At 34.8% G+C, this 25,151-nt stretch overlaps 2 protein-coding genes across 8 annotated transcripts in view; one reads left to right on the top strand and one right to left on the bottom strand.

Annotated features, from left to right (window-relative positions):
* Nucleotides 1-25,151, bottom strand: part of wrap73 (WD repeat containing, antisense to TP73) — a 33,792-nt gene that overhangs the window by 3,486 nt on the left and 5,155 nt on the right. For all 3 annotated transcript variants that reach the window (XM_048210709.1, XM_048210707.1, XM_048210708.1), the window contains exons 4-12: nt 22,711-22,827; nt 16,351-16,423; nt 13,529-13,632; nt 10,921-11,007; nt 10,542-10,676; nt 10,374-10,451; nt 9,935-10,037; nt 7,454-7,579; nt 5,668-5,859 (exon numbers count right to left, since the gene is read on the bottom strand). In XM_048210709.1, coding sequence (XP_048066666.1) covers nt 5,668-5,859; nt 7,454-7,579; nt 9,935-10,037; nt 10,374-10,451; nt 10,542-10,676; nt 10,921-11,007; nt 13,529-13,632; nt 16,351-16,423; nt 22,711-22,827 — 1,015 coding nt within the window. The remainder of the gene's footprint in view (nt 1-5,667; nt 5,860-7,453; nt 7,580-9,934; nt 10,038-10,373; nt 10,452-10,541; nt 10,677-10,920; nt 11,008-13,528; nt 13,633-16,350; nt 16,424-22,710; nt 22,828-25,151) is intronic.
* Nucleotides 22,805-25,151, top strand: part of tp73 (tumor protein p73) — a 63,871-nt gene continuing 61,524 nt past the window's right edge. For all 5 annotated transcript variants that reach the window (XM_048210704.1, XM_048210700.1, XM_048210699.1 and 2 more), the window contains exon 1: nt 22,805-22,936. In XM_048210704.1, coding sequence (XP_048066661.1) covers nt 22,905-22,936 — 32 coding nt within the window. In that variant the 5' untranslated portion in view covers nt 22,805-22,904. The remainder of the gene's footprint in view (nt 22,937-25,151) is intronic.

Below are 25,151 nucleotides of genomic sequence, written 5' to 3'. Positions count from 1 at the left end.
ACATATTTTTTTGTTTATTTTTTCATGAAGCATGTGTCATTAGCACACGTAACTGCGTAATATAGCTAACATAACATTACTTAGCGAGCCGTAGTAGAGACGATAAATAATGATAGCTACAGTGTTGAATTGTGCATAATTTTACCCTCTGTCTAACTCTTTTACCATGTTCACCTGTAAGTTTACCTGCACGTTTTTTTCGCCTTTGTTTTGTTTTTATATTCTCTACCTATGTTTACTGATGTCTTTATCTTGTATCTGTGTGTGTCGTACACACTTTGTTGTATGTGTGTGTTATTATTTTGTGTCTGCAATGCAGTTGTGAGTTGATATTTGAGTGTATGTTACTCTGTTGATCTGTAGAACAACGTATATGTTATGAATCTTACACGAAATTCATCTTCATCACAGTGTAAATGATGGTAATGGAAAAACGTGTATCATGCAACCTGTTTTTAGCTTTGCCTTATAGATAACTAGCTCGTTAGCAAATCAAAAAAATATATATTTTAAACTTTACCAATATCAATATGCTAGCTTGATAGTGAGTACTAAAATACATCTTGTTTGTTTATCTTCATAATTATAAAGTTATTTTTATTACATGTGATTCTGACATGATGTCACTACATGCACTGTGCTCCTTCCTCTCCGCTCGTCTCAGGTAAATAATGCGTCTTCCAGCTCAGTGGTCGGAGTCGCACGTTCATGCGTTTTGGGGGCGTGGCTTTGTAAGGAGCCCAGAAGGGAGGGGGTGGAGTGAATGGAAATAATGAGCTGTCTTTAAAACAGTCGTGAGAGGTCTACAGACACTCGATTTTTATACTTTCTTTTTCAGAGTACTTACATTTTAATTATGTATTGATATATAAATAAAGTTTAAACAAATTTTGAAAAAAAGTTTTTTATACATTTTTTTGCCTACCCTGCCTTTAAGGGAGCATAGTGAGCATCGATGCTCCCTGGTTTTCACGGTGCATTGTGGGACTTTTCAGGGAGCGAACGTTTCAGTGCCCTGGAAGGATTCTGCGATTGAGACAGCCCTTAAAATGGCTGACTCCCTGGTCAGTGCCCTGACTACTGAACTAGGGAGCTGATTGAGACACAGGGTGACTCATTTTGTATATGATGTTGTGATATAATGGAGCTAATTTGGGGGTTGTTGGTCTCCCTCGGAAGAAATCGCGTTCCGGGGGAGGACAACGATCAAAGGGCAAGAGCTCAATGGGGAAACATCAAATTCTCCAAAGCTGTTTGCCAAGCTTTCGATTAAATTTCATATTTGAAATCACCAATGAATTCTGACAACTGTCTCATAATTTTTTTTTTCCAAACGCTCGAATCATGACAGTTTTTTTATTTTTTAGGCTCGATCAAGCTAATGCGCATATGCAGACCTAAATGCGCGTCTCTTGTGCCTTATTTCGGAGGCGCGCGTCTGACTGTTTCTATAGAAACCAGTGCTTCTAACGGCCGCTGCAGTGACGCGATGATTTTACCAGTCGGCGATTGGCTCTTATTTTGAAGGCGGGACTTATTCCGCCATATTGCACGTTTTTGTAGGCCAACCCGGAAGTTAGCGGCGCACGGGTTCCCTCGTTGAAAGCCCATAGACATATAATAAACACTAGACCATAGACTGTAAAAAATATGGACGTAGTGTCCGTGACGTCACCCATAGAGTTCTGAACAGTAGTTTTGACGCGAAAATGAGGCCGCGGCCATCTTAGCTGCACGTGACCGCACGTCACTCAAGGATAACTGAAAATGGGCAAAGAGGCGGGATGTAGTTGGAGCCCATGCAACTTTGCTGAAGCCACGCCCGCCTAGCATATCTATCTTAGACACTATCTAAAATATTAATAAAGATAACAATACCATTAGAAAGTACTAAAGGTTTACTGTCAATCTAACGTTACTGTGATTTTTAACATAACGTTATACAGGGAGTGCAGAATTATTAGGCAAGTTGATTTTCTGATCATATTTTTTTCCCAAGCACATTTTACCAATTCCAATCCACATCAATCTTAATAACTACTATTAATATTGTTTTTAATCATTTATAAGTGATATATAATTGTTCATGAAGGCTGGAAATGAAAAATGCCTTATATTCAGGTGTGCAGAATTATTAGGCAAGTTTTCTTTTACAGGCAAAATGAGCCAAAAAAGAGATTTAACTCAGACTGAAAAGTCAAAAATTATTAAATACTCATGAGAAGGACGCAATACTAATGCAATACTAGAAATTGCAAAGTTAAAGCATGACCAAGGGACAGCAAAATGCTCATTGGGTCAGCGGGGTCAGACAAAAACAGGTGGAAAAGAAAAGACACGTTAACTGCAAAATAATTAAGAATTATGTGTGAAACCATCAGGAACCCTTTAGTCTCCAGCGCCACCATTTTCCAGAACTGCAACCTACCTGGAGTCTCCAGAAGTGCAAGGTCTCAGGATCTCAGAGACTTAGGTTAGCTAAAGAATCCTAAAAAATGACCCGCACTTGATAAGAATCACAAGCTGAAGTGTTATAAAATACATGAAGACTGGGTTTTTATAGGCCTTATAAACCGACAGCTTGAGAGTGACTCCTGAAGGACCAGCACCACATCCTCTTGTACCACTGTTTGAAGAATTTATCTTCCAGAATCTGGCAGTAAGTTTTGGAAGATCATTTTTAGTCCATCTCTGCAAGACAGACATTTCAGGATAAGAGATGGACTAAAAGTGAACTCAAACACCTTACTGCCAGATTCTGGATAAATTCTTCAAACAGCGGTACAAGAGGATGTGGTGCTGGTCCATCAGGAGTCATTCTCAAGCTGTCTGTCTATAAGCCCTATTAAAACCCAGTCTTCATGTATTTTATAACACTTCAGCTTGTGATTCTTATCAAGTGCAGGTCATTTTTTAGGATTCTTTAGCTAACCTAAGTCTCTGAGATCCTAACACCTTGCACTTCTGGAGACTCCAGGTAGGTTGCAGCTCTGGAAAATGGTGGCGCTGGAGACTAAAGGGTTCCTGATGGTTTCACACTTAATTCTTCACCTTAATTCTTAATTATTTTGCAGTTAACATGTGTCTTTTCTTTTCCACCTGTTTTTGTCTGACCCCGCTGACCCAATGAGCATTTTGCTGTCCATTGGTCATGCTTTAACTTTGCAATTTCTAGTATTGCATTAGTATTGCGTCCTTCTCATGAGTATTTAATAATTTTTGACTTTTCAGTCTGAGTTAAATCTCTTTTTTGGCTCATTTTGCCTGTAAAAGAAAACTTGCCTAATAATTCTGCACACCTGAATATAAGGCATTTTTCATTTCCAGCCTTCATGAACAATTATATATCACTTATAAATGATTAAAAACAATATTAATAGTAGTTATTAAGATTGATGTGGATTGGAATTGGTAAAATGTGCTTGGGAAAAAAATATGATCAGAAAATCAACTTGCCTAATAATTCTGCACTCCCTGTAGATGCTCTAACACCAGTAGGCTAATTAATTTGTGTGGGGTGTGCAAATAACACAAAAAAATCAACTGGGACTTCATACCTTTAATGAAATAGAGATCGCGAGATGAATCCAATCCGTTGCACTTAGGTAAAATGTCCATTTCAAAACATAAAACATCGTTTATAATGTAAAACTCTATACGTATAGGTACCAGATATCTGTATAACTCTCAAATGTTCTCTCAAACTAATGAGCACATGTCCAAAGTACAATTTTTCAAAATAGTGCATCAGTTTTAGTTATATCCAAGCAGTGCTGTCAGAGTTGTATATCCTCCTAGTATTGTCATTGTAGTAAATCTAAGGAACAAAACCTTTAGCCAATGCCACGACGATCCAACAACGTGTGTTCCGCATGCGAGCACATGTACACAGACTGACATCTGTCTCGAGTATGCAGCAAGCCATATATTGTATAAAATAATCCAGAAAAAAGGCACAAATACGGCTGAGATGCCAAATTCAGCGGCTGGAATTAGCTGAGGTAACATGACGGCTCTCAGACAGCAGTGCCAATCCACCTGTCACTCAAGTGACCACACCCTTAATTATGCAGAACTTTAAGGCTTAATATAATTTAAACAGATGAGTTATAAAAAAAATTCACCCCCCTCAGAGTTGTCATGAAGGGCAAAATTAGCAGTATAGACCAAAACACAATTTGAACCAGAGTGTAAACATGTTTTTTTCTGCTGTAAACTTGGCTTTTTTAACATGATGGTCAATGTGATTCTGCTCCCTTTTGCAGCCTGTCCCTAGCGGCCAGTCGATGAATCGCAGTTTAAGTTACTTCCGTATTGGCTTCACGAGAAACTGGGGGAGGTTGCCGCTTGCACTAGACGCCCTATCCGCTTGTTAAGTCATGACGTAAGGAACGCCGTTTCCGGGTCCAAGCCTCGACTCGTTTCACTTGAGAATGCCATCGACGGCCGTTTATGAGTGCTATTTATTCATAATAAACATCAAACATTTTAAATACTTAGTCTACACAACAGTCTCCAACTTTATTTAAAAACATGCTCGCTGATTATGATCTGCGCTGTTATTTATACTTATCCACTTTTTCATGAGAAATGCTGTCCAAATTAATTGCCACATCATGTAATTTAATTAGATGAACAATTTTAATTGTTTGACAGCCCTAAAATATTATATATATATGAGCTTTTTTTTTTTTTTTTTTTTTAATTTAAATTGAGTTTCCAAAATCAGTATTGTATTTGGTCAGTATTGAAAAGTCATTTATTAATTTTGCGCAAAATGCAATTTCCACCGTGTTATTCTGTCATGTTTTCTCCCTTTCTTTCCAAAATGCAACAAAGGCCAGTCTCGCTTCTCTGCAGAATGCGATATATCCGCTCAACCAATCACAGCGCACCATTCCACGCACTATAAACGGTAATGCTGCACTCTGAGTACACCCGGCATCCTAGTTTTCCTTATCTACTTTGTATTTTGTGATCAACAAAAACAGAAAAATTACTAATTTTGGCAGCATTGATGAACCTGTGGTGGATTCTGCGGTGGGGAAGAAACGTATGTCATCGAAATGTAATCATTTACTTGAGAAAAGAAGATAAGTAATTTATAACATTAACAAGATGACTTGTTGAATTCATTTTGGGAGCGACGACTGAATGTATTTTTAGTCAAATGCCTTTATAAAATATTAGTATTGACAAAGTTCAGAGGCTATCATATATGAATCAACTTACTTTGTATTTTTCAATATTTTCATTTTGAAAACAAACGTGGCATGGATTTATTGCATTTTGGGGGGAAAATTACACATTTTTATAATAAACTTTTGAAAATCAAAATCTAGATTTTAATGTTTTTATAACCAAAAGATGCTATGTGAAAGTTTAAAACAGAAAATAGTGGTGTTCATCTTGCCACTTTCTTGGTAAAGAACATTTTTACTCAAATTAATCAAAATGGATTTATAGCATTTTGGAACCAAACACTTATATATAAAGATTACATATATTCTTTATAAAATATATACAAAACAGTTTTATGACCAGTAAAAAAAAATTAGGCAAATTTACCAACAGCACACAGAACTGTAAGTGTTGTTTAAGCAATAGTGTAAAAGCTTGTTTGAAATTTATGTCGAAACATGAACTGTGGTGAAACTGGATCCATACCTTCAACTGGTACATTCACAGACACACAGCCAGCTGGCGACCACAGATAAACTTTGGTGTTTCCGGTGCAGAGAGCCAGTCGAGGTCTGCGTGGGTCCCAGACAAAGCAGCGCACAGGAGCCGTCTGTTCCAGGACAGCCAGCAGACCGAGTCTCTGCATGTCCCACACCCACAGGCTCTGAGGCATGTTATCTGACAGAAGTTGGACACAGCGTCACTGGAAACCATCAGCATCTCAATAACAACACCCTCACAAACACAAGCCTAGGAAGCACAGTTGTTAGGACATCTGAATAGGAAGAATAAGGTCTGTTAGGGGAATTTCCTAGGAAGCAACGGCACCAAATGGCTCTGAAAATCCGATCCAGGGTGGCGTTGGCAGAATGTAATACTTCTCGTAATGGCTATTGTTGCCAAATGGAACAAGGGGCATGAAGATTGAGATGAACTACACAGCTAGGTGGAATGGACAATTTTAAAATTGTGATTTAAGGGCCTGGAAATCTTCAGTAGCACTTACATACTGCAAATTGTATTCCTATCTATCTATTTGAAGGTTTTTACAGAAGAGTTTGTTCATATAAAATTTGCCTCATATATGTTGAACTGGTGTTAATTTTGTCAGCTATTTTTAAATTTAGTCTTATTCCTGTGTCAAATGTACTTTTTAGTTTATCACATTTGGTCAACCTTGTTTCTTTAGTCAAGTTTTAATAGAATAAAAGTCCGGGCATTTTAGTCTAGTTTTATTTCACCTATAAGCACAAATCAAGAGAACATCTTATACACGGTTTATCTTACTTCATCTAGTTTCTTGATTTATTATCGGCTATTTATAATCCACTTGCTAGCCAGTTTCTTGAATCAAAATATCATATCTTTAGTGTTGGGGAAAGTAACTTTTGAAAAGTAATCCATTACAATATGTGTTACTCCCTAAAAAGTAACTAATAGTAGTTCTTTTTATAAAAAGTAATGCTATTTCTCTCAGCATGGGGACAGGAGGTGTCAATAAATGGGAAAACAAAGTAACTTGCATTACATGTTTGAAAAATTAACTCAGATATTTTGTTGAAAATATATCATATAAATATATTTTCTCTACATTATGAAAACTGGTAAATCAAAAAGCTTATTTCAAAAAATACAACAGCGAAATTCCTAATTCCAATAATTCCAAAATAAATGACTTCTATTAAAACAACAGCAAAAAAAGACTTTATATTGTCTCACAGAGCTGTTATCAGTTATCGATTAATAATGTTAGTGTCGTCTTGTCAATCCGTTGTCTTTGTCATGGAAAAGGATGTCAACAAACATTTTGTCATAGATTTTGTTAACAAAATTAACACTATGCTGAACACTTCATTCCTAAAAACAAGGTAATTATTTTTATTTTTTTTTATAGCTGTTGAGAGTTTTTTTGTTCTGATTTACGGAGTGATTAAAAGAGATTTCCAAAATCCCCTCTGTAAAAACCAACTCTAATGTCAACAAAATGAAACAAGGAATTTTGAACATGGCTTTATTAATGTACTGTGATTAATCAACTGGGAAAAGTATAGAGATATCTATTAGTTACATGTTTAACTGTAGTGTCTCGCCTTGAGTGAATATGTTTGTAGTTATGCACAGCTCTAAAATATTTCATCAACTCGAAATAGCTCTTTGTGATCTATCAACGTTTGAAAATCTGCACCTATCAATCCAAGTCAAGAAAATGTATAGGTTGAAAGGATTCAGGACTCATGATTGTTTCATGAATACACAACACACACAGCCTCACCATTCTTTGTAGCAAGGTAGCGATTATCAGCACTGAAAGCCATAGCAGAGACACCGATTTTAGGGTTGGCACGGTCTGGATCGGGCTTGATTACTGGCACCTGGGTTGGCAGTTGTGTGATCTCATCTGAAACAAGGTATTGAAGTCTGATCAAAATGTAAAAGAATAACTTTCATAATTTATTTGTATTTCACCATCTCTTTCACTAATGCTTACAGATTGTGGGCATTAATGCTAAAGCCATATTTTACACTTTTTTGATAGCATTCATTTTTTCCTTGCAATCTACTTATAAATGCTAGCCAATGTTTCTTGCACCACAATGTCATATCTTCAGTATTGGGGAAAGTAACTTTTAAAAGTAATCCATTACAATTTTGTGGTTAATAAGTAACTAATTGCGTACTTCGTTTCTCTCAACATGGGGATAGGAGGTGTCAGTCAATAAATGGGAAAACAAAGTAACTTGCATTAGTTGTTTGAAAAAGTAACTCAGACTTGCGTTACTTGTAATGTGTGTTACCCCCAACACTGCATATCTTGATTTTTTATTACCAATTTCCACCTTCTCTATGATCAAAAACATGCACTCCAAAATCCAAGGAAATAGCGATTTCCCCCAAAATTATTAATGTATACATTAATAATAATAACAACATTATATATATTTAATTTATGCCTACTGCACTCAGAAACAGCAATAGCCATCCAAAATTGCTCCAAAAAGCTGCAATCTAATTTGCTTGCTTTAACAAAAATTCTGTGGCTAAAAAATTATATACATTAACAAGTAATTAGTACATCAGTCCAAATGCTAATTACACATATATAACATATTGTAAATGCACATCTAGGCTACTAAAATAATTAATATTACATACCAGAATCTGGTATTAATGTATATATTAATGATAATAGAAACATTTATTTGATTTCTTTTTAATTCTAAAGTTTTAGTATTATTTGCTGTACTGCCTTTATGTTCATTTTAAAATAATCACTGTATTTGGGTCATTGACGAATAAGGTTTTTAAAAGAGAAAAAAATAATGGAGATATAATTCATTTTTGAAGATTTATTAAAGTGTTAACAATGAGATTATGTGGTTTTTATAAATCAAGATGGACAAAATGTCACCAAAAAAGTCATTCGGTTTATCCAAAATTTTGGTTTTACCGAATAACACTTTTGGTTATACCGAATGACAATATTGTCAAACAATGCTAACAGGCTGATATCTAGCTAGCTAGCTAGTTAGCTTGCTAGCTAGCAAACGGACAATCAAACATTTTATACTTAGTACAAGTTTTTAAAATATTACAACATTTTCCATATTTTATAGTAGTTGTACCGAATGACCTGATGAGCAAGTGAAAACATAAATTTTTTCAAATAGCTATAAGAGTTAATTACTTTGCTTCATGACCATGTGGTCCTTTGCAGGAATCTGAATGATGTCACATTCTGTCACATGATATTGACCGCATGACTTGATCCAAAATGGTCCCTTTATATTGGTTACTCCGAATGACATCAATGAAATTCATTCTTTCTCATAAAAGCAATGACTTCTACACAGAATTTTAATAACATTTTGCACTATGTTGATATAGAATAAAAAAATATATATATTTATTACATTTTAAGATATTTTAATCACAAATGAAATGGCTGTATTGGCCTTTGGACGGATAAACTGAATGAACTTTTGACACTTCAAAATCTTTAAAATACCTTTATATGTAGCAAAATATAATTAAAATCTTTTGGATCTAGTTGTACTACCTTACATACTTTGGATGTCATATCTTTGTTTTTTATTATTATTATTATTATTATTATTATTAAGGCCTTTGGACAAAAAAAAATGACCGTCATTGCCCCATTTACTATTAAATATATTAAATATATTCTGTTAACTACCAACAATTTTGGGGTGAAATATAGAAAGAACATGTTTTCATGAAATTCACCCCACCAAAAAAGGCTATTTTTGGTACTGTACCTTTAAAACTTCTATATGTAAATTGTCTCTGTTGTGATTGGCTAACCTATTACATGATGTGCAGTCATATATAAATGTGCTCAAGTTTATGATACATGAAAAAATGTTTCAAATGTTCAAGATGGACTGGAGAGAGCTTTGCACCATGAACGTTAGAGCATGTCTACACAGCACAACATACTCATCATTTCAAAAGGGTCAAGAGTTTGGGTGCTAGGTCTGATTGTAACACGAGATCTTACTATGATGTTGGTGAGATTTATGTAGTGTATCTTCGGACCTCTGTCAGTAGTCCAGCAATAAAAATAGTTACCCATTCTTAATGACCTACAACCAAGTTAAATCTCTGCCATCCACCGAGACATTGCTGTCTGCATAGCAGGTAATATTAGTGCAAACACACACAACAGACACCCTCCTCACATTAGGAACATAGTTTACCTACAAGCACTGAACACAAGATTAATGAAACTTACACTTGCTCTGTGTGCTAAATAGTGAATTATCCATAGTCAGCTGATGAATAGAAAGATCTTCACTGCCCACAACAGGTCTTTTCTCCACTTCCTTAAATACCACCTAGAAAAAACAAAACAAAACAAAAAAAACAACAGTATTCGGTCAGAAAAAAAGAAAGATGAACCTGAATCTGGCAACATTTTATTACTTTGGTTGTTGTAGCAAGCAGGTTTACTATGTCAGAAAAGTCATATGGAGCTGGTTATGTGATGCAAATGTTAAAATGTATCAAATTTACAAATCATGAACTATGGTAAAAGTGTTTTGAGGTCTTAACATAGTTTTGCGCAAGGAACCTCATGAAAAGAAGTCACTTTAAAGTAAAGTTGCGAGTTTTCCCCCATTAAATAACAGATCTACTCCCCTCAGACATTCACTCAGGAGAAAAACACCTACAGCTTTGGTGTTTACGATGGTGGCTGGATGCTCAAATTCTGTGATCTTCTTCCAGGTGATATGATTCAGGATCCGAACCTGATGGAAAGCCCATCAAAACTCTCTTTTATACAGATTATATTATATTAAACAGATATTTTCCATCCGTTTCTTTAATAGATTTCCTACCTTCTCATCAAAGCTGCCAACAGCCAAGAACTGGCTGCTGGGACTCCAAGAGACAGACTTTATGCCTAGAGACCACTCATATGCACTGTAAGAAGCCAACAGGCGGCCATCCAGTGAATATAATAAAATTTTATACTGCGGAGAGAAACAGAGTTAATCTGATTATTAAATACTTCAAAATTTTATTAAACTAAACTTGTTTCAATGACAAAAAGTCAAATTTTGCTGATCAATGATAAAAGGCATTCAAAACCCTGTGTCTGCATCAGACAAAATGAGCGTCAATCATTCACAGAGTATTTGATCTACATCTTAGATCAATGACCATAATCTGTTTGTGAAAAAATCTTTTGTGACCATAAGCATTGATTTTCTTTACCTCGAGACAGTTGTCCCACACAGCAAGCACACAGCCATTAGGAGACCACTCCAGCCCTGCCAGATCTTGAGTCTCGCTCTCAAAATGCTACAGACAAAATGGCAAAATGGAACTCCATTTGTAAATGCTAGCCAAACCAAGTTTCTTGCAAAAAAAAGTAATATCTAAATTTTTCCTGGCTATTTAACACTGTCTCCGATTAAAAACATGCCCCCCAAAGTCCCCCCTCCCCACAAAAAAATACTGATTTTCCTTAAAGTACAATCACCCTCATTTCTCATTCTGAGAATAATGTACAGTGGTGTGAAAAAGTACTTGCCCCCTTGCTGATTTTTTTTTTTTTTTGCATGTTTGTCACACTTTAATGTTTCAAATCATCAAACAAATTTAAATATGAATCAAAGATAACACAAGTAAACACAACATGCAGTTTTTAAATGAAGGTTTTTATTATGAAGGGAAAACAAAATACAAACCCACATGGCCCTGTGTGAAAAAGTGCTTTTTTAAAACATAACTTAACTGTGGTATATCACACCTGAGTTCAGTTTCTCTAGCCACACTTGTTCGCAATCAAGAAATCACTTAAATAGGACCTGCCTGACAAAGTGTAGTAGACCAAAAAGATCCTCAAATGCTACACATCATGTTGAGATCCAAAGAAATTCAGGAACAAATGAAAAAGAAAGTAATTGAGATCTATCAGTCTGGAAAAGGTTATAAAGCCATTTCTAAAGCTTTGGGACTCCAGCGAACCACAGTGATCCAAAACACACCAGCAAGTCCACCTCTGAATGGCTGAAGAAAAACAAAATGAAGACTTTGGAGTGGCCTAGTCAAAGTCCTGACCTCAATCCTATTGAGATGCTGCGCCATGACCTTAAAAAGGCGGTTCATGCTCGAAAACACTCCAATGTGGCTGAATTACAATTCTGCAAAGATGAGTGGGCCAAAATTCCTCCACAGCGCTGTAACAGATTCATGGCAAATTATCGCAAACGCTTGATTGCAGTTGTTGCTGCTAAGGGTGGCCCAACCAGTTATTAGGTTTAGGGGGCAAGCACTTTTTCACACAGGGGCAGGTGGGTTTGGATTTTGTTTTCCCTTCATAATAAAAACCTTCATTTAAAAACTGCATGTTGTGTTTACTTGTGTTATCTTTGATTCGTATTTAAATTTGTTTGATGATCTGAAACATTAAAGTGTGACAAACATGCAAAAAAATTTAAAATCAGGAAGGGGGCAAGCACTTTTTCACACCACTGTATATATTATTAATAATAATAATTTATTTATTTTAATTTTAAAATTGTAAAGTTTAAGTAATATTTGTTGTACTGCCTTTATGCATTTATATTAAATATATACAGTTATTTAAAATGTAGATGTTTTTTGTGAATTTCTAAAATGGTTATTTACAAAAAGTGATAAAAATAAAATAATAATAATAGTACTTAAATGTTAAAGAAAAAAATATTAATTAAAACAATTGTTCCCAAAACAAAGGGTTGTTCTTTTAAAACATAAGAATGTTTGGCAACACTTCACAATAATATCTCATAAGTTACTGCATTAACTAACATGAACTAACAATTAGCAATATACTGTATTTTTTATAGCATTTATTAACCTCTGCTACTGTTGCTTAATAAAAATGTTCTCAAGGGTTTTTCAAACTAGGGTCCAGGGGTCCCCAGGGAGCCACAAGGGAATAGGGCTAGGGGGTCCATGGAAAGGTTTAGAGAAAAGCTGTGTAAAAATGTACAAATGAATCAATAAAAATAAAAATAAGACTGCATTAAATAAATTTGATTAAAATAAAAATTGATTAAAATATTTTTAATTTAAATAAATAAATTAATACATTGGCTTAAAATAAAAATAAAATTGTATTTAAATAAAATCAAACAAATATAACTTTTGATTAAAATAAATGAATAAAACATGCTTTAAATAAAAAAAATAAATAACTACATAAAACATGATTAAAAAAAATACAATTGATAAAACTACATAAATAAATAAAACTTGATTTAAATAAATTACAATTAGAAAACCAGTGTAAAAATGTAAAAATAAATAAATAAGATTAAACTAAGTAACTAAAATACATTTGATTAAAATAATTTGATAAAAATAAATGAATCCAATGCTTCTAACTTACAAATGTCAGTACAGTACAGCTAGTAGAAAAAAAAAAAAAAAGTTTATTTATAATTTTAAGTTTTCACAGTACTAATGGGATCATTATGCATGAAAATATATAGCTGCCATTTATCATATTTGGGGGTCCGTAGCATCTAAAAGATTGAAAAGCCATGCATCAACTAATTTTAACAGATAAAACTTTTGTATTTGAGAATCACATCATTCATCTTCTTCTGAAGTGATATAATGACATTTTGCCACTTTTACTAATGAAAACAATAGACAAAAGGGCAGGACATTTTAGGAGAAAGAAGTGTGGAAATGATGAGTACACACTGTAGGCTGCATTTGAACCTATTTCTACATGTTCACCAAAGCTCAAATTTTCTGGAGCACGTGTGCTAACCATTAGACCACAGATCTGACACAACTGCATACTACCTTTGATAACTGCACTCACTCTGAGAAGATGCCAGTCATCACACACAAACACACTGATGTAGTCTTTACACTCCCGTCTCTCCGCCAGAGCCATATAACGGCCATCTGCAGTGAAGTCCATACCTAAAAAACACATTTATGCATTAAGCATAAACAGTCAGCCATATATTTTATAGATTGTGTTTCATGAGATTTGTGGTTGCTTTTTTCGATGAGCAGCAACTGACCGGGGCACTGTTACAGTATCCACCTCTTTGACGCTTTGAGCAAATTATAGGAGTTACTTCCATTAAAAACTGTAAACAATCAGCGAAAGGTTCGCTCTATGAACGCAATAAGCATTTTCAAAAAACTGGGTACAATGAGATTATGACATTATTCTACTCACCCTTCAACCATTGAACATTAAAAGGACATGTAGTAAGTGTAAAAGCATTAACAAATTACTACAACAGACCATGAATAAGCCCAAAACTCTATTATTTCCGCAGCAATACTGAGGATGTGTTAAATATCACTTTAGTAATATATGTCTGTATTGAAACATATAACAAATGTTTATTAACTGGAACATTGAGTGATAATACTTCAAGTTCAAAGTGATTTCTGTCATTTTGACAGATTTACCTGCTTTAGAAACATTAAACACTGCCAATAGGGATTAGAAGTGCTGGCTGATAGAGCAGTCCTTGGATTTACACTGACACCTAGTAATCTGGATAGAGCATCACACTAAAGCACATGTTTTCAGTACTATAAATGCAAAAAAACAAAAACATAATTTGACAGTTACAAGTTACAAGGGCATTCAAAAGTTTGGGGTCAGTAAGAATTAATATTAATATAATAAAATTAATAATTTTATTCAGCAAGGATGCATTACATTGAACTGTGTTGAGCTATATAACATGATTAGTTTTCTGTTGATGAATGTATCCATCCAAACAGTTGCTCCCCTGTCTAATAAAACACATAATATATTAAAGCGTCTTTGGTGTTCCCATGGTTTCTACAAAATAAAACCGGAAACCGAGGGTAATGCGGGTATGATGTCATTGATAGGCGATGCACGGACATGGTCTGTGTCCTGATTAAAATAGCTTTTTTCTCTGTATTTAAACATTCTTGGAAACTCTTACTTGGGATAATGTAAGTACACAAGTCAACAAAATATGTAACACTGTTCTAGTGGTTTTTGGATTTTTAGTCCAAAAATCTTACATATTGTGCCTTTAAATAAATGCTGTTCTTTTGAACTTTTCTATTCTATTCTATCAAAGAATCCTGAAAAAAATCCTGAATTACATTACATATTAAGCAGCACAACTGTTTTCAACACTGATAATAAGAAGAAATGTTTCTTACATCAGCATATTAGAATGATTTCTGAAGCATCACGTGACACTGAAGACTGAAGAAATAATGGCTGCTAAAAATTCAGCTTTTCCATTGCAGGAATAAATTACATTTTAATATATATTAAAGGTGCTAAAGAGGATCTTTTCGTCGACTGAGAAACCAAAGACTGTTAGTGAGTTTTTGAAATGAGCGCATGCGTAAGAAAACCCCCCCCCTCCTTCACAGCTCATTTCGAGGGAACGCCTCCCAAAACTCGTGCACGAGTATTGGAACACGAGTGTTTACCACCGGCATTCGCTGTGTCGTGTTAGTGGATTCATTATGTCGGACTCACCGCAGGTAACTCATAATCTGCAGTTGTTACTCCTGTCTCCTGACAAAAACATTGCATGCGGCGCCTGTGGAGTGTGGAAAGTTACTGGAGCACGCAGCCGCGCACGTCTCTCACAAGGAACGTCATGGCAGTGACTGACAAGCTAGAGGGCCAATCGCGTAAACGATTGGCTGATGTTTTTAAGGCCCTACCTCGTGCACAGATGATGTATATTAATATTATTCCTTTCAGTGCACCTAATAAATAGTCTTTTATCAGTCAGTAAAGACAGTTTCAAATAATATTGCAAAAATGTATAAAACAAAACATCCTCTTTAGCACCTTTAACTTAGACAAGTCATTTTAAATTGTAATAATATTTCACAATTTTACCGTATTACTGTAATTTTGATCAAATAAGACACTTCTTTCAAAAACACTGAAATACAACTTGAATGCTAGTATACATATTAAAAAATATTGCTAGCTTAAGTTAAGAAGTAGCTTAAGTGTAGTTCTCAGTTTTGTTAGTATCTTCTGGTGTAGCAAACTACTTTTTCAAAAAGTAACTTGACTGTTGTTGAACTACTCTACATTATGAGCTTCATTGTCAACGTAGCTTCCCCAACACTGGGCGAAGGTCAATTATGTTATGAATGGAATTCGGATCCATAACTTTGACCCATGACTGCAAACAATAAATGACTAAAATTTTCATAATTCACTCTGTTAGACAGACAACACAATGCTAGCACAGAAGCACCTTTCAACACAACTTTTCCATCAGCTGATCTGAAGGTTACAGCTCAATCCACGAGCGACAGAGGTGACAGATAGCTGGATCCACACGCTGTTGGCCAGAAAATGAGAATCTCTGGCAGTAATGCATGATATGAAGCTAATGTCTTCTGGAGTGTAAGTTCGCTCTATGCTGACAGGAGGGTTATGAGGACTATGTGCCATTTACCAGCTGTCTGAGAGAGCTCACGTCTGGCTAGACGTCCAGGGACAAGACTTATATTACAGGTAAATACTCTCACATGATTCATGTTTCTGTGACCCTGTCCTTACATCTCCCCTCCGACAAATAGTTTATAAAACTAGCTACATCCCAGACTAGTATAACTAGTTCAGATACTGAATGTCTGCACTTACTCACATGCACTCACCTTTCTGGCAGGCTTTAGGATACTTGATGTAGGATACAGATTTTGTGCATAGGGACCAGACGGTGATCCTCAACTGTGAAGATAAAGCAAAAAATTATGGAGAAATAAATATTTAAATGTAATGATTTGAAACCCAATTTGCACCTTCAAGTTGTCAACCTTATGGTCAGTGGTGTACAAACAGGTTTAAGCACCAGAAAATCCCCAGTATCAGTTAACTGACAAAGCCTATTGGACAAGCAGGAAAAATATTGCGCCATTGACTTTAGACCAGGTTTCAGTTGGTCAATAGCGCAGTCTATTTCAGTTGCCTCAAAATAGCAACGTGCCAGCAATGGGCCTGAAGTACACACCTCATTTTCAGACCAGCACGCCCATAGGCGAGCAGATAGGTGCAAATGCATTTGCTATTTAAACAACGTGGCGGAGGACATGTAAATGATAACTGTGTCAGCCTGAAACTATCAAAAAACACTTGCGTCGCACTTGGCGCCGCATTGCGCTGGGTGTATGATAGGGCCCAAAATCCAAAAAGTTACAAACAACTTCCATTTGGATGAATTCAATTCTTTGCAAACTAAAAACAAACAATGATATGCCTTTATCCTGAGAGAGAGGAAAAGTAGGAGAGGAACAAACTGTATATTTCACAGTTTTGTTGTTACTGGAACAAAGCCATGTCCATAATGGGACTCATTCATGCATACGCACAAGTTTGTGCATGAAATCTGTGTAAGAGCATTTTCACGAACAAATCATGATTCACCAAAAACTTTTGTACTAAAGTTTTTTCTAAATTTATGAAAATATATAGGAACAACTGAAACCACACATTCGCAAAACGCACTTTCTCTGTGTGACCTTATAATCGTGTTAAGTTATATTTAATCTTAACATGACTATATATTATAATATATTATATTATTAGTAAATATAATTTCATCTTAAATTTATTTCATCATATACAGTGGAAGAGTAAGAAAAGCTGCATTATGGCTTCAGCTGCGAGGTTTCTCTGAATAACGCAGATTTACACGTATGCACAGCTGGCTAATGAGAGGTCTGTGAGTGACGAAAGGCTGTAAAGGAAAGGTATGCAGAAAGCCCTTATATGGAGATGGTTTGGGCGTGTTTTATGCAAATGACTAACCTTGTGCACGCGGCCGCTCATTCAGAATACTTCAAATTCACTAACATTAGAACGGGATTAAGAACAAATTCATGTGCATGTTACGAATTAGGCGGAATTTTTTCATGAGAAGTTCTCCTGTGCGTACAAATAAGAAATAATCTACTTAATTATTAGTGAATGAGACCCAAAGATATGATAAATAAAATATTAAATTATTATTATATATTAAACAAGACACAATAGTTGTGCAAAATATTATTTAATTAATAGGTGTGTGTATTAGGAGTGGGAATCTTTGGGCATCTCATCTCACAATCTGATTCTGATTCGATTCTAAAACATTTTTTTTTTTTCTTATCAATGAATAAGTTTACCAACTTTGAATATCAAATATGTTGAATTTTATCAAAAGGTCCTATAAGCGATGTCATGCGTTTTTAGGCCAAAACATTACAGCAAACATCTCCTCACTATCCGCTAGCTGCCTGTCCCCTGAGCACACTGTAAAAAACGCGGTCTCTGTAGTCGCCACAAGCACAAACGGCAACAAAAACAAACTGGTGCAGCCTGGACCACGAATCATAATAAACATGCTCCAGCCAATAACCGACAAGAATGTTTTTAAATGCGTTCATGACTGTTTCAGGAAGAATGGGGGGGGGGGGGTGTCTAGCTAGCCTCTGTTTTGTTTGACAACACTTCGAACGTCAACAGGAAGTTACTCCGTTCAGGATCGCTTAGAGAACTTTTAAACAACTTTGATAATTATAAGTACTAAAATGATTAAATTAATAAATTAAAACAATTGTAACTAAATATAGTTTCACAACAACATACAAGCAGATATAAAGAAGTAAATGGGAACAAATAACACATTACAAGCAATTAACAAAAAGTGCTTTCAGTATATAAGAGTCGTTTAAAGGATTAGTTCACTTTCAAATTAAAATTTCCTGATAATTTACTCACCCCATGTCATCCAAGATGTTCATGTCTTTCTTACTTCAGTCGAAAAGAAATTAAGGTTTTTGATGAAAACATTCCAGGATTTTTCTCCATATAGTGGACTTCAATGGAGCCCAAACGGTTGAAGGTCAAAATTACAGTTTACAGCGATCCCAGACGAGAAATAGGGGTCTTATCTAGAGAAACCGTTGCTCATTTTCTAAAAAAAATAAATACATTTTAAAAATGTATACGTTTTAACCATAAAAGCTCATTTTGAGCTCTCTTCTTCTCTATTTGAATCCCAGCAGTGTAGACGCTGCTAAGAGTATTACTGCCCTCCACAGGTCAAAGTTTGAACTAAATTGTCATATACAATATGCTAGTGCAAGTATATAACAATTAGTTCAAACTTTGACCTGTGGAGGGCAGTAATACACTTGGAATTCTACACTGCTGGAATTCTAATAGAGAAGAAGAAGAATAGAGCTAGTTCAAGATGAGCATTTATGGTAAAAAGTATAAAATTAAAAAAAAAAAAAAAACTTTTTTTTGAAAATGAGCGAGGGTTTCTCTAGATAAGACCCTTATTCCTCGTCTGGGATCGCGTAGAATGCTTTGAAGCTGCAATGAAACTGTAATTTTGACCTTCAACCATTTGGGCTCCATTGAAGTCCACTATAAAGAGAATAACCCTAAAAAAAAAGTTATCAAAAACCTTAATTTCGAAAAAAAAGAAAGAAAGACATGAACATCTTGGATGACATGGGGGTGAGTAAATTATCAGGAAATTTTGATTTGAAAGTGAACTAATCCTTTAAGTACCTGAAAGTTTTCCAGACAAGGGAAGTAAAGAATTTTTCTCTTTTTCTCTGCATTATTGCTTTTTGATTGTTTCTGATGACGATAGTGGCATGTCTAATAGGCTGTGTTCACATTTGAACAAATCAGATGTTTTGTCCAGTCCTTAAGGCATAACGGACTGTGTTTACATTGATTTTGCATCATAAAAGAATTTGGAGCTGCAACTGCCCTTGCGCTTACAGAATATGGCATGTTGAGAGGCATGTTGTATGCGATTGTTTTGATAGAGGGAAACAAGATACATTTCTAGTTTAAACATAATTTTTTCTTCAGACATTCTTCTTTAAATGCAATATGTATCAGCTGTGTGCAAACTGCAAAGTGAACCACATTTGGTTTTTGACCATTGAAGACAACAAATCGAACATGGAGTCTCATTGACATCCCCATATCTATGGGATTGAACCATATAGGGCCTTGAAAAAGATTTCAAAAGAAAAGTTTAAGAACTAGAATATAAATATTGAGATATCTTTAATACTTTTTGAGTGACAGGCATGCAAACTTTGGAAAAGTAATATTTATGATACTCAGACAGGTATGTTTTATGCAATTGTGCTAACAGAAAAAAAAAAAAACAAGATCAATTTCTAGTTTCAAAATTATTTGTTGTTCAGATATTCCTCTTTAACAAAAAAAAAGTATCAGCTGTATGCAGACTGACCCATATTTTCTTTTTGGCCACTGACAAGGTGTACAACTGACCAATTTACGCATGGAGCCGAATTAAAATCTCTGGCATTGTATCATATGGGGCCTTTAAAAAGAAGATACCAAAAGACATGTTTATTAAAAACCAAAATATAAAAGGATATTAAGATATCTTTAATACTTCTTGAGTTACATGCATGCAAACTTGGGGCAAAAAAAACACAAGAAGTGCTTTTTGCCATTTTTGAACTGCACCGTTGGCATATAATGAAACTAATGTTGGCATATATAATTGAAACTAACCCTAACTGTTGGCATATAATTTCTGAAGTAAACAGAATAATAGACCTACCAATCTCAGTGTAAAAATAAAATAAAGATTCTGCCATTTTTTAAAAGTAATTTTACTCCCCTGTAATTTGGCTCTAAATTTTAGGTGAAAATGGTAATTTTGACCCCCCCTCTACAAAATAATGGAATACTCAGTAAATATACATCTGTGACATTTAATTTTTTGGCTTTCATCACTATTTATCTTCGTATTTCTTCAGAAATACAGAAATATCAACAAAATCAAAAATTCTGAGTTTTTCCTGAGTTTCCGAAATTTGGTTGATTTGACATGGAATGACCCAGTATTAGAAATCTAGTATGCACTTGCCACCTTTATATTGTTCAGTTGGCACTCCTCTAGGTGGCACACTAGAGAAGCAAGCTGACTTGAATGGTCTATGATTTCAGCCTTTGTCCATTTTTCAAACTGCAACGAATATGTACCACTGCCTTAGACAACCTTGATAAGCTGCTTTAAACATGACCGTTGCAAAATTACTTTCATAAATACTGCGTGTGCTGTCATTAAAACAAATAGTGTGGAAAACTGTAACAGAGACGTCAGATGGAAGACAACAGACAAGTTGTCCAGCCATCATTCACCCACACACTAGACAAAGAGCAAGAATTCCAGACAGACAGACAGACACTTCATTCCAAGTGTATGGTGAACACACACACAGCTGTCCATCATCTCAACACCTGTCAGTAATTCTTGGAATCAAGTTCAGGCGACAGAGAACTACTGTGGAACTCAGCCCAAGTGTAATCCAGACAGACAGACAGAGAGAAGGAGAGAGAGAGAAAGAGAGTGGCATCGAGATTTCATAATACACACTCTAAAAACTAATTCAGGGGACCTTTAGTCATTACTTAAATATATATATTGTTGTGAAATAAAAAAAATCAAGTTCTGAAATGCTGTTAGACTTTTTACTTGTAATTGTTATTTTATTGAGCTTGGATGACACACAAATTATGCCAATTGATTCGATATGCTATCATGACTTGTCATAGTTGAACATTTTCAGTTAATCAAAAATGTATTTAATTTTAAGTTCTGTTAATGTAAAATACAATCTGATGACGTGTAAACGTGTTTCATTGTTTTGAGTTGTACGAACACTTCTTTTAATTTAGACGAACTTAAGTTAAGTGAAACTGGGCTGGGATTTATATTTCCCATCATGCTTTGCCCATGGCATTTGAAAGGGAGAGTAAATGCTAAAATTAAGTGTTATATAATGTTTTTTGCACAAGATTAATGGTAAGGGAGATTTAGCAGTATGCTAATTTAGAAGAGTTTCTGTTAATGTGGGTTTTTGGAGATTTACCATCATGGTGAAGTTCATGTTACTTAGAAATGCGTTTTATTGTGTCCAAAAAGTGTCTTCACCTTACTTAAAACATTATGTTGGATCAACTTAAATATTTGCATTCATGTTGAAAATTATTAAGTTCATGTTACTTAGAAATGTGTTTTTATTGTGGCAAAAAAACTTCTTCACCTTACTTAAAAAATTACTCAAAATATTGCTTTGAATTAATGTAATTCTCCCAATTGGCTTAAGTTAAAAATTCTAGTGGAAAACGTTAACATATTTTTTTTGTTGTTGAACCAATGTTTTATTTTTTAGAGTGCACTACAGTTTAATAGTTTGGGTTTAGTAAGATTTTTATTCAAGAAATGAATGCTTTTATTCAGTAAGGATGCATTAAATTGATCAAAAGTGACAGTAAAGCCATTTATAATGTTACAAAATATTTCTATTTCAAATAAATGCTGTTCTTTTGGAATTTCTATTTATCAAATTATCCTGAATCCACGGTTATCCATGGTTTCCACAAAAATATTAAGCTGCACAACTGTTTTAAACATTGATAATAAGAAATGTTTCTTGGGCACCAAATCACTATATTAAATATATGAAAGATTGTGTGACTCTGAAGACTGGAGTAATGGTAAGGCTGAATTGTCCTCTCAAGAATTAATTATGCTTTAAAACATATTCAAATAGAAAGCTTTTTTTTTTTTTTAAATTGTAATAATATTTTACAATATTACTGTTTGACTGTATTTTTTTTTATCAAATTATTGCAGACTTAATGAGCAAGAGAGACTTTTTTCATCTTACCAACCATACATTTTTGAGCAGTAGTGAACATGGGCATTTTTCATTCAAGTAGATATAAACAATAACAAAAAAAAAAAAAATAATAATAATAATAATTTTCAGTAAAAAAAATTTAAAAAAAAAATAAATAAAAAAAGTAATTTTCAGAAGAACAGTGCATTCTGACTGTGACCCCACAGAATTAATCAACAGAGTTGAACTCAGTCCTGCCCATGGACTGTCTGTTATTTTCAGGTCTTTATTTATGAGCAGCAACAGTTGACACGGTGCAGAACTGACTCCTCCTACTGCCATACTTACATTGAACTCAGTGGTGTTGAGTATGTGTCGCCCGTCAGGACTCCAGCGTGACGAGACTAGTCCAATAGAACCCTCGTCTATCTTACAATGCCAGTCCGGCTGCTCTAGAGACCATACCTGAGAGCAAATATAGAGAAACACAAAGGCTCTTAAATAAAATATTTGTGTCCTGTTGCCCTGTTGAAAGGCTCAACATGAAAGACTGGCGCTGGCTTCCCTTACAGAGGTAAGATCATTTTGTGTGTAAATTAAACTATAAAGAAGAATTTATCTAATTGTTAAAAAAGTGATAATTAAAGTTATAACCTAATACTTTAAAGTTATTAGAGGGGTTATTAGGCTGAAGCAATGGTTATTTGAACAAACGCCTAAACCTAAGTTTTAAAATTGGTGTCTAGCTCATACCATTTGTGCAACAGATGTGAATGAGACCTCTAATCATGTGTCTTATGTAAAAGATCATGATTTTGATTCATACACACACGTGATCTTATTCCTAAATAACAACAATTCTGCTGTCTATCACAGCGAACATTTGTGACCTGATCCAGCAAAATGAGTCACAGTGACCCAAATTTCAAAACTGAGATTTTGGTATCAATGGAAAGAGGAGCTTTAAAATGATATCCTAGTCAAAGTCATACCTTGAATGGTTTTAAATATATACCCATTTGTACTATGGTTGTCTGCCCTCTTTTTCCAATTGAAAACCTGAGAAAATCACTTTTAAAGTTTTTTGCCTGTTTTTTGTTGATATCCTTCAAAAATCCATTGCATTTAAAGGGATAAACTATTAATTTTACAGCTTAATTTGACCAAAGACATTTGTATATATATGAATGCTATTAAACCAGGCTGAAGCTCAAATTATTTTAAAGTATTTTTTTGAATAAATATTTTAAAAGGCACTTTTACAAAGATTTGCTAAAATCAGAAAGATTGAACACAGGTGCTACATTTTTGCTTGAGAGAGGGTGTGTGTGTGTGTGTGTGTGTGTGTGTGTGTGTGTGTGTGTGTGTGTGCATCCTTGACTGTCACCTTGCGCGTACACGCACATATACACAGTCACTGAGAGAAAGCGTGTGAGAGAGTGAATGAGTTTAACGCTTTGGCGACTTTGCTCTCTTTTGACAGCGACATGTCTCAAATTAATAAACAGAACTAGTATACTAAACACAGTATAGTACACTACAGAGTATTGAACTATCTTTCTGAGGAGATCTGCTAGCTTGTTTACACAGAGCGCTGCTAGTCTGACAGGAGGATGGCTGGACCAATCGCGTGCCGGTCAGTTGAAACGAGGCTTCCCATTGACAAATGACCAGCGTTTATGTCACTGTTTGTGTACATCTCCAAATATTAGCATGATTACAGATGTGATATTGATTTTATTCAGCGTACAGTTTAATGAACAAGAACTTAATATAAAGTGACTTACATTTAAGACACCAAATCGTCTATTTCGCCCATAGATATGTATTTCGCCAAAGAAAATATTCCAAAGTCCACAGAATTGTTTTGCGTCTCTGAGCAACACTTCTTGAATGAATCAGCTGCTTGAATGAATCGGTTGAATCTCAATGATTCGCTCATTAACAGTGATTCGCTGCCACCTACTGGCGGGTTTAATTTCACATTTAAAGTGTCTTCATTTTTTTTTTTTATAATTTCAAATAACAGTATTTAACGATTTATATTTTCAACATTAAAAACATTTTTATGCATCTGTAACTGCTCTTGACTGATTAACTTTAATAAAGTTTAATCTATTCTATAGTTATACATTAGATTACAATTTCTGTACCTGAAAATCTCCTGTTTAAACCTACATGAAAAACTTGAAAAGCAACATTTATATCATTGTTTGTTCTGTTTTATTTATTTGTGCTATTACTCGTAATTTGATTATTTGTTAATATTTTATTTATTACAAATGTTTATTTGTCTAACAATATTTAAAATATAAGTTAATCTAGTAGCTTTTGGTGTCATAACCCTATTTATTGAGGTTAAATGTAACAAAGACAATGATTTATAGGCCCATGTTCTTGTCTTTTACTTTTATTAATTTTTTGTTGAGGGGCCATTGAAAATTTTGAACCACTGGCCCGACCGGGCCAGCAGAAAAAATCCTTAGTGTTGAGCCCATAGACTGTAAAAAAATATGGACGTAGTGTCCGTGACGTCACCCATAGATTTCTGAACAGCAGTTTTGACGCGTAAATGAGGCCGCTGCCATCTTAGTTGCACGTCACCGCACGTCACTCCCGGATAACTGAAAATGGGCAAAGAGGCGGGTAGGTGGTTTGAGCTGATGTGACTGGTTGCTGAAACCATGCCCGCCTAGCTCGACGTGACCATGTTAGCAAGCAAAGGAGCTATCTATCTAGATACTATCTAAATTATTAATGAAGATACGTTTTATCATCAGAAAGTTCTA

The sequence above is a fragment of the Megalobrama amblycephala genome, linkage group LG12, assembly GCF_018812025.1.
Source record: "Megalobrama amblycephala isolate DHTTF-2021 linkage group LG12, ASM1881202v1, whole genome shotgun sequence".
In the NCBI taxonomy this organism is placed as follows: Eukaryota; Metazoa; Chordata; class Actinopteri; order Cypriniformes; family Xenocyprididae; genus Megalobrama; species Megalobrama amblycephala.
This window is presented reverse-complemented; position numbering and strand designations above follow the sequence as displayed.